We start from the raw sequence: 9,370 nt of genomic DNA, 5'->3' as shown, positions 1-9,370 counted from the left end.
GACGGAAGGCAGCGGTTCTGCAGCAGTGGCGGAGCTCCGTGAGGAGGACCCCAGTGGTCGAGTCTGTGTCACAGCCCTTATCTCACTGTGCTAGCTGCCCCTGTAGCACTACATCCAGGAGGGTTCTGAGGAAAGCTGAACCTGGAACAGAGATATCTTGACAAGTCCTGTGAGCCCCCAAACCCTCCTTCATTTTCTTTGGTGAGGGATGGACAGCACCCTAACCAGAGTTACTGGACAAGAAGAATAAATAAGCGACATCCAGATAGCAAAGACCAAGTGAAGGGTAAGTTTTAAAATACAGGAACAAGGGAACAGGCATTTTAGCCTGAAGATAAGATGTCCCACATTGGAGGGTCTGGGTTCAATTCCTAACTCTGGCTCCTGACTCCAGATTCCTGCTAATGCAAACCCTGGAAGGCAGTGACAATGGCTCAAGTATTTGGGTTCCTGCTCTCATGTGGGAGACCTGATTGCATTTCCATTTCCTGTTACTGGCCTAAGCCTAGAGCCAGCCATGGCAGGCATTCTGGGGAGTGAACCAGTAAATGAGACTTCTCTCTGTCTCAGAAATCAATGAAAAAGTTAAAATAAAATAAGGAAAATGTTGGTAAGCAAGGGTCAATGAGGGAGATGGAAGAGAAAAGAGGTGAAAATCTAGAACCTCCTCCTGACTCTTCTGCTCATCCAGGAGAGTTGGAAGATGAGGTGTGGAAGCAGGACAAGGGTATGGGGAGCGGTGCTAGTTAAAGTTCTTGTTGATAGCTTCTGCAAGGAGGAGGAGGTGAGATTGTCTTAGGGCTGTTGAGGGAGGTGCAGCTGGGAGCACGGGAGACAGAAGAATAATCACAGTGGGGAATAAAGCAGCATGCTGACAAGGGAATGCATTCATACCACCAAACATCACTGACCTCTCACACCATGCTTGGTGCTTTGTTAAACATTCCCATGTGTTAGTTCATTTCATTCCCAAATAACCCCACAGAGTACACATTATCACTGCTCAACCTAATGGGGGAGGAAAACAAAACTCAGAGAGGTTTAGTTTGGATAAGTAGCCTGGGTAAGCTGGGATTTGAACCCAGGTCTTCTGAATCCAAGAGCCTTCGTGTTAAACCAGTATCCCAAATTGTCTTCCATGGCTGAGGCTGCCAAGAAGTGTTGAAAGCTTTTCAAAGGCAGGGGGCGATAATTTTGAACTACTGATCAGCAAAGCATGTGTTTTTTGTTTCATTTTAGAAATACCAGCAGTTCTGGAATAGATAAGATGAACAGCTTATTGGCTCATGGATGGGATGTTGCTGATCAAGTGAGGACAATGGTGAAAGGAAGTTGAGGATACTAGCAAGATAAGGGTTGAGCTGGAACTAGAGAAAAAAATAGAAGGGTGTTATGAATTGATGATACAGATAGAGTGATAGGAAACAAAAAGGTATTAGGGTAGTGAACTCAATGATCATAGAAAAGCAGGTGCAGTGGAAATAATGGACAAAGAACTGAAAGGATCTTGAGGTTCATAAATGAATAGTAGTGCTCACAGCTTCAGAGGAGGTGGAGGAATTGGTGATAAAGGCAGAGGTGGCTAAGAGTAGGAGTGGCAAGTTTGGAGTTAGAACCCAAGACTCCTGATTTATGATACAAAGAATATTATGACCTTAAAATTTCCTGTACACAAGCTTTATCTTCCATAATGATTGTAATTAATTGACCTTCACAGACTCTATTTTTTATACTTTATATCCTCCATAGTGTTTCATACCAAGTTAGCCCACAATTAGGATTTATCAAATGACTGAATACAGTAAAATATAAACATAGCTCCCAGCAAAGGACAGCCAAGACTACGAACTTCTTCGGGCAGAGATGTCTATATTTTGTTTATCTTTCTATCATGAGCACATAACAGATAGCAGTTGGCAGGTTCTAGGTAACTGCAGGTGAAAGGATAGATGGAAAAATGGGTGGTACCTGCCTCAATGTCATCAAGAACACTTAAACACTACCCTCACAATTCAGGTTACACAGTCACTTTACTAGGCTACAAGAGTTTATAACTCAGCTAAGTGGCCTTAAATAAATCTTTCACTCAAGGACAGTATGAGCCGTTGGGGACTTAGGACTTGTTATTGGGTTGCCATGTTTTCATTCGGATGGAGTTTGTGCAATGAGAGCTAAAGACCTTCAATGGGCAACTTCTGTGGATTGAACTAGAAAGAAACCATGAAAACGCTATCCAGCATCCACAGAGTGAACTTGTTTTTGGCTGAAGATAACAAAAGGTGCATTCTAGGGACTGGCTCCTTGTGATGGCAGCAGTGTGCTCTGCACCAGGAGGCATGTTGTGATGGGTGCTAAGATCCCCTGGCCTTCTCTACTGTTGGGGTCTCTGCATATCTTCGAATGGAGTCTGGGTACCAGACTAAGGAGATGTTTTCATGTTTCTAAGTTGATAGTCAATACTGCCTTGTTTTTACATTGAATACTAAACTCTTCTGGGAAATGAGAGCAGACAGATTACATTTAGAATTTGATCCCTTTTGTCAGGGTCTACAGGTTGAAAATATCTGAGTGCCACAGCTTTAGTGACCCAAGTAATTATAGTAAGTACCACATTTCAAATATAGATCACAGCCTGTACTTATTTATATTATCAGACTGAGTTTGCATAACTGAGAGGGTAGTTACTACTATTAGCCTCATTTCACAGGTAAAGAAACTAAGGTAAGAAATGAGAAAGGGGGTCAGCACTGTGGCGCAGCAGGTTAATACCCTGGCCTGAAGTGCAGGCATCTCATATGGGCGCTGGTTTGAAACCCAGATGCTATACTTCTTTCTTTTCTTTCTTTCTTTCTTTCTTTCTTTCTTTCTTTCTTTCTTTCTTTTTTTTTTTTTTTTTTTTTGACAGGCAGAGTGGACAGTGAGAGAGAGAGACAGAGAGAAAGGTCTTCCTTTTTGCCGTTGGTTTACCCCCCAATGGCCGCCGCGGCCAGCGCACTGCGGCCGGCGCACCGCGCTGATCCGATGGCAGGAGCCAGGTGCTTCTCCTGGTCTCCCATGGGGTGCAGGGCCCAAGGACTTGGGCCATCCTCCACTGCACTCCCTGGCCATAGCAGAGAGCTGGCCTGGAAGAGGGGCAACTGGGACAGAATCCGGCGCCCCGACTGGAACTAGAACCTGGTGTGCCGGCGCCGCAAAGTGGAGGATTAGCCTAGTGAGCCGCGGCGCTGGCTGCTATACTTCTGATCCAGCTCTCTGCTGTGGCCTGGGAAAGCAGTAGAAGATGGCCCAAGTCCTTGGGCCCCTGCACCCACATGGGAGACCAGGAAGAAGAAGCTCCTGGGTTCGGATTGGCACATCTCTGGCCGTTGCAGCCAATTGGGAAGTGAACCATCACATGGAAGACACCTCTCTCTCTCTCTCTCTCTCTCTCTCTCTCTCTCTCTCTCTCTGCCTCTCCTCTCTCTGTGTAACACTGACTTTCAAATAAATAAATAAATCTTTAAAAAAAAAAAAAAGAAATGAGAATGTTGCATCTCAGGGAGCTGAAGAGAACACATGAAGCTGTTTTACCAGACCCAACCATTCATCCATTCATGTGATCTGTCACAAAAAGCCTCAGTCACCTCTAAGCCACAGCACCAATCATAAACTGTGAACTATGAAGAAGCAAGCAGAAGCTCTGGGGGAATTTGAGAACCATGTGGGGTAGTTAGGAAATGCAAGCAAAGGAGCTTCCAGGTTCCCAAAAGGGAAGAAGGATAATGTCTGTGGGTGCCTCAGTATGCTAACGGCCCAGAAGCGGAAAGGAAGGAGACCAGGAGATTAAGAAGGATGTCCTTGGCTCTCCCTTTCTAGAGTGGCAAGAGGGACAGAAAGGGAACGCAAACCCACGTGGCATTTAGAATGATGGATTCTTTTTGAAATCTACTTGCTGAGCCCCACAAGATACAAGGTGATTTCACCTCTAATTTCTCATTTCACTTCTACAGATTTTCTTGAAATGGGAACTACTTGTATCCTCACTTCGTTAACGAGGTGAGCCGAGCTCAGTGAATCGGAGTAGTTACATGATTTGCCTTTGTAGGTTGCCAGGCTGGAATTCCAACTTCAGAATCTGACTCTAAGTCTCATGATCTTTCTTCTTTGTAATGATCACTAGAAAGAAGAGTTTAGGAGATCTCAGTGCTTTCAAGCCCGACATCATCAGAAGGAAGGTAACCAGTGGAAGAAAAGCAAATGTAAAGGGAAACTGGATGAAGCAGAGGCCACAGGATACAATGATAACAATGGATACTTACCTGTAGTGCTGCTTCTTTTTAACCCCTGTAACAAATAGCTAACAGAAACTGTGCAAAGGGGTTTGAGGAAACAGAAAAAGCAGTTTGCCTCTAAGAATATGATAGTTTTGTCAACAGACCATAAGAATTGCTCATTACAATGATGCTATGTAATTATCTTAATGGAAGTCAAGAATAATTTATTAAATAAATATTTACTATTTATGTGCTGGATACAATTTGAAGTCCTGAGTACTAAGTAAATGAGACAAGAGCACTACTTTTATAGTGTAGTGAGGAGACAGTAAATAAGTAATTAATCAGCAAATAAGCAAATTAATCAGCAAACAGCTCAAATTTCAGTGAATATTAGAAAGGAAATGATATAAAGAGCACTACTTTAGAATGGGGTAATGAAGTGAAATTCTGAAGAAGTGACATTTGCATTGAGACCAGAAGAATAAGAATTGATTCTGTGGAAACATAAGGTAACACATTGTAGGCTGAGGAAACAGAGAATGCCAGGTCTTGAGGTAGGTATTGTTCAATACACAAAAAGAAGGCTGGGGTATGAGGACCCTGGGGGCAGAAGAGTGGTGTAGATGAGACTGAAGGCTTGAGCAAGAGCCAGAACAAGTAGGGCCATGGTTCTCAATCCTCATTTCTCATTAATTACCGGAGGATTTTTTTTTTGATAACATGATTGCTGGTTTTTTGTTTGTTTTTAAAGATTTTATTTATTGATTTGAGAGGTAGAGTTACAGACTGAGAGAGGGAAAGACAGAGAGTCCATCCACTGATTTATTCCCCAAATGCCTGCAACAGCTGGAGCTAAGCCAATCCAAAGCCTGGAGCCAGAATCTTTTTCTGGGTTTCCCACATGGGTTCAGGGGCCCAAGGTCAGGTGGCGCTGTGACATAGTAGTTAAGCCTCCATCTGTGGTGCTGTTGTCCCATATAGGCATGGGTTTGTGTCCTGGATGCTTCTCTTCTGATCAAGCTCTGTTTATGGCCTGGGAAAGCAGCGGAGAATGGCCCAGGTGCTTGGGCTGCTGCACTCATGTGGGAGACCTGGGAGAAGCTCCTGGCTCCTGCCTTCAGATCAGCCCTGTTCCAGCCATAGTGACCATTTGGGGAGTGGACTTGCTTATGGAAGACCTTTCTCTATCTCTCCCTCTGTCTGTAACTCTGCCTCTCAAATAAATAAACAACAACAATAAGAAAATACAGGTGACTGGGTCCTCACTCCTGGAAAAAAAGGATTTAATTAATCTGAAATAGAATGCAGGCATTGGTGTATTTGAACTCCTGGGGATTCTGAATATTTTCCTATTTAAGATTCTCTGATAGAGATGCTGGCGAGGATGTGGGGAAAAAGGGACACTAACCCACTGTTGGTGGGAATGCAAACTGGTCAAGCCACTATGGAAATCAGTCTGGAGATTCCTCAGAAACCTGAATATAACCCTACCGTTCGACCCAGCCATCCCACTCCTTGGAATTTACCCAAAGGAGTTTAAATTGATAAACAAAAAAGCGGTCTGCACCCTAATGTTTATTGCAGCACAATTCACAATAGCCAAGACCTGGAACCAACCTAAATGCCCATCAACGGTAGACTGGATAAAGAAATTATGGGATATGTATTCTTTAGAGTACTATACCGCAGTAAGAAACAACGAAATCCAGTCATTTGCAACAAAATGGAGGAATCTGGAACACATCATGCTGAGTGAAGTAAGCCAGTCCCAAAGGGACAAATACCATATGTTCTCCCTGATCGGTGACAACTGACTGAACACCAAAAAGGAAACCTCCTGAAGTGAAATGGACACTATGAGAAATGGTGACTTGATCAGCATAGCCCTGACTGCTAATGGTCAACTTAATACATTATCCCTCATAGTATTTTTTTTTTTGTCTGTTCTACTTAATATGACTGGTTTAATTCTGTAATTATCACACAGTTATTCTTAAGTGTTGAAAATTAACTGAAATGTGATCCCTGTTAAACATAAGAGTGGGAATAAGAGAGGGAAGAGATGTATAATTTGGGGCATGCTCGGGCTGACTTGCCCCAATTGGTAGAGTTGGAAACATACCAGGGGATTCCAATTCAATCCCATCAAGGTGGCATGTGCCAGTGCCATCTCACTACTCCAAGTGATCAATTTCAGTTCACAATTGATCATAATGAAAGGACTAAGAGTCAAAGGGAGCACATAAACAAGTCTAGTATCTGCTAACACCAACCGATAGAATAAATAAAGGGGAGAGTGATCCAACATGGGAAGTGAGATACTCAGCAGACTCATAGAATGGCGGATGTCCTAAATAGCACTCTGGCCTCAGAATCAGCCCTAAAGGCACTCGGATCTGGCTGAAAAGCCCATGAGAGTATTTCAGGCATGGAAAGCCAAGACACTCTGGCAAAAAGATCTCTGTGAGTGAGATCCCAGTGGAAAGAACAGGTCTTCAAAGAGGGAGGTGCCTTTCTCTGAAGGGAGGAGAGAACCTCCACTTTGACTATGACCGTGTCTAAAAAAGATAAGAGTCGGAGAACTCAAGGGGCTTCCATAGCCTTGGAAACTCATAACTGGTGCATAGGGAGATTACTGATGCCATAAACAGGAGTGTCAATTGGTAAAGTCAACAACAGGAGTCACTGTGCACTTACTCCTCATGTAGGATCTCTGTCCTTAACGTGCTGTACACTGAGGCTTAATGCTATAACGAGTACTCAAACAGTATATTTCACTTTGTGTTTCTATGGGGGTGCAAACGACTGAAATCTTTACTTAATGTACACTAAACTGATCTTCTGTAAAAAAAAAAAAAAAAAAAAAAAAAAAAAAAAAAAAAAGAAAGAAATTATCAATTCCCAACTTGACTCTCACTGGGATTAAACATGACAATAGGTCTGATCTGATTTCATCATCATTTAAAAAAAATCATCTATAATTTTTCACTTTATGTTTCTGTGTGGGAGCAAACTGTTGAAATCCTTACTTAAGGTATACTAAGCTGATCTTCTGTATATTAAGATAATCGAAAATGAATCTTGATGTGAATGGAAGGGGAGAGGGAGTGGGAAAGGGGAGGGTTGTGGGTGGGAGGGACGGTATGGGGGGGGGAAGCCATTGTAACCCATGAGTTGTACTTTGGAAATTTATATTCATTAAATAAAAGATTAAAAAAAAAAAGATTCTCTGATAGAGACTTCTTGAGAATCTGTAGTAAGGAGAATATATGGGAAAGAGTGTGTGGACTTGGAGAATTGATGAAAGTGAAATCTGGTAAGCTGAAGAATCATTTCAAAGAATGTTCTCCCACAGAGAAATTTGAGCAGTCTTAATTGCCAGACCTCCTGGGAACATAAAAGCCTTGCCTGCCAAGAAAACTTGGCCCTTGAGGCGCCAACTAATAAAATGTTAGACTTTCCATCTTTTAGACTAGCTAACATGTACTGGATCTACAGTATATGCCAGATATTGCGTGTGAAGTACTCTAGTCAGTGATATCATTTTATCTTCATAATTTCATCCCCTGGTTGAGGAAGACCCACTTTAGAGATGATAACAATCTTGAAAAGATGAAATGACTTACATAACAACCCACAGCTCCTACGAGGCAGACCTGGAATTTGGGCTCAGGTCTCTTGGATTAAAAAAAAAAAATCTATGATCATTGCTGCTGTACTGTATGTATGACCTAGTCTGCTAAGGTTGCAAAAATGGCTGCTGGCCAGTCTGTTTTCTTGTAAAGTTTTGTTCCTATAGAAAAGTGCTCTTGAGTTCTGATGGAGTGAACCCAGAACATTCTGGTCAAACAACTATTAGCAATCATCACACAGTTTTCTATTCCACCCCCCAACATACATACATGCTACAATTTGAACTCAGGCCATGTGACAAGTTCTGGCCAATGACTTGGTAGCTGGAACCATTTCTAGGCTAGAGCATGTGATTGCTTTCTCTTTGCTTGCTGGCAAATCCTTATCCTTCAAATAAGGGTTGTTCCATCAGTCAGGTCACAGAAGATATCTCAGCTGATCTGTACTGGACAATTAGCAAGAACAAGAAACAAACTTATGTTGTTTTACAGATCAATGAGATGTGAGAGATTATTTATTATACAGCATAGCTTAGTTTATTTTGATACTCGATCCCCCCTCTCTGAGTTTGCCTAGGGAAGAAAAAATATCAGTTCTACTTATGTATGAAACATGCCCAAGAATGTGTACAGGTATCACTGTGTGTTGTTTTGCTGCCAGTAAGTTTATTAAAAACAAAATAAATTTATCAGTGGAAGATTTTCCTCTGGATTCAGTAAAAGGTTCAGCAATTGCTCAATCTGACATGGAAATTCACGAATGTGAACTGAAGAATAGCCACATTTAGGTCATAAATACTTCTCTTTGGGAGGAAAATGCATATGTGAGCCAAGTAAGGGCAAAAGGGAGGTCCCTGAAGAAGAGCCTGCACATATTAGTGTTGCTAGGGGAGAAATGTATTACTTCATTTAGCAATATTTTGAGAAAGCTAGTATGTCCCAGGCACTGTCCAAGGTGCTAAAAATATAATAGTGAAAAGAACAGTTAAAAATCTCTCCTGTAACAGGGTTTATATTCCAGTGAAGTGAGAACAGATAATGATAAAACTTAAAAGCATTTAATGGTCCTGTTAGACTCTCTTTCTTTCTGGTTTTCATAGCATACAGCTGAATAAATGAAAAGCCTTTTCTTGACAAATGTGGCAAGTCAACAATCTCCCTCTTACTGACATTTTTTAAAAAGATTTATTTACTTATTTGAAAGTCAGAGTTACAGAGAGTCAGAGGCAGAGAGAGAGGTCTTCCATCATTGGTTCACTCCCCAGATGGCCGCAACAGCTGGTGCTGTGCTGATCTGAAACCAGGAGCCAGGAGCTTCGTCCAGGTCTCCCATGCAGTTGCAGGGGCCCAAGGACTTAGCACATCTTCCACTGCTTTCCCAGGCCATAGCAGAAGCTGTATCGGAAGTACAGCAGCCAGGACTTGAACTGGTGCCCGTATGGGATGCTGACACTGCAGGTGGCAGCTTCACCCACTATGCCA

General features: G+C 42.4%; 1 protein-coding gene across 1 annotated transcript in view; it reads left to right on the top strand.

Moving 5' to 3' along the window:
- Window positions 1-624: 624 nt before the first annotated feature.
- The window catches only part of LOC100350992 (acyl-CoA synthetase medium chain family member 4), a 50,063-nt gene continuing 41,317 nt past the window's right edge, over window positions 625-9,370 (top strand). Inside the window, exons 1-3 of the mRNA XM_002711831.6 lie at window positions 625-727; window positions 3,990-4,035; window positions 4,160-4,214. Of these exons, the coding sequence (XP_002711877.3) occupies window positions 625-727; window positions 3,990-4,035; window positions 4,160-4,214 (204 nt within the window). The remainder of the gene's footprint in view (window positions 728-3,989; window positions 4,036-4,159; window positions 4,215-9,370) is intronic.

The sequence above is a fragment of the Oryctolagus cuniculus genome, chromosome 19, assembly GCF_051225735.1.
Source record: "Oryctolagus cuniculus isolate XC-2025 breed Fujian yellow rabbit chromosome 19, ASM5122573v1, whole genome shotgun sequence".
In the NCBI taxonomy this organism is placed as follows: domain Eukaryota; kingdom Metazoa; phylum Chordata; class Mammalia; order Lagomorpha; family Leporidae; genus Oryctolagus; species Oryctolagus cuniculus.
Note: the sequence above shows the minus strand (reverse complement) of the source record. Positions and strands in the feature narration are given on the sequence as shown.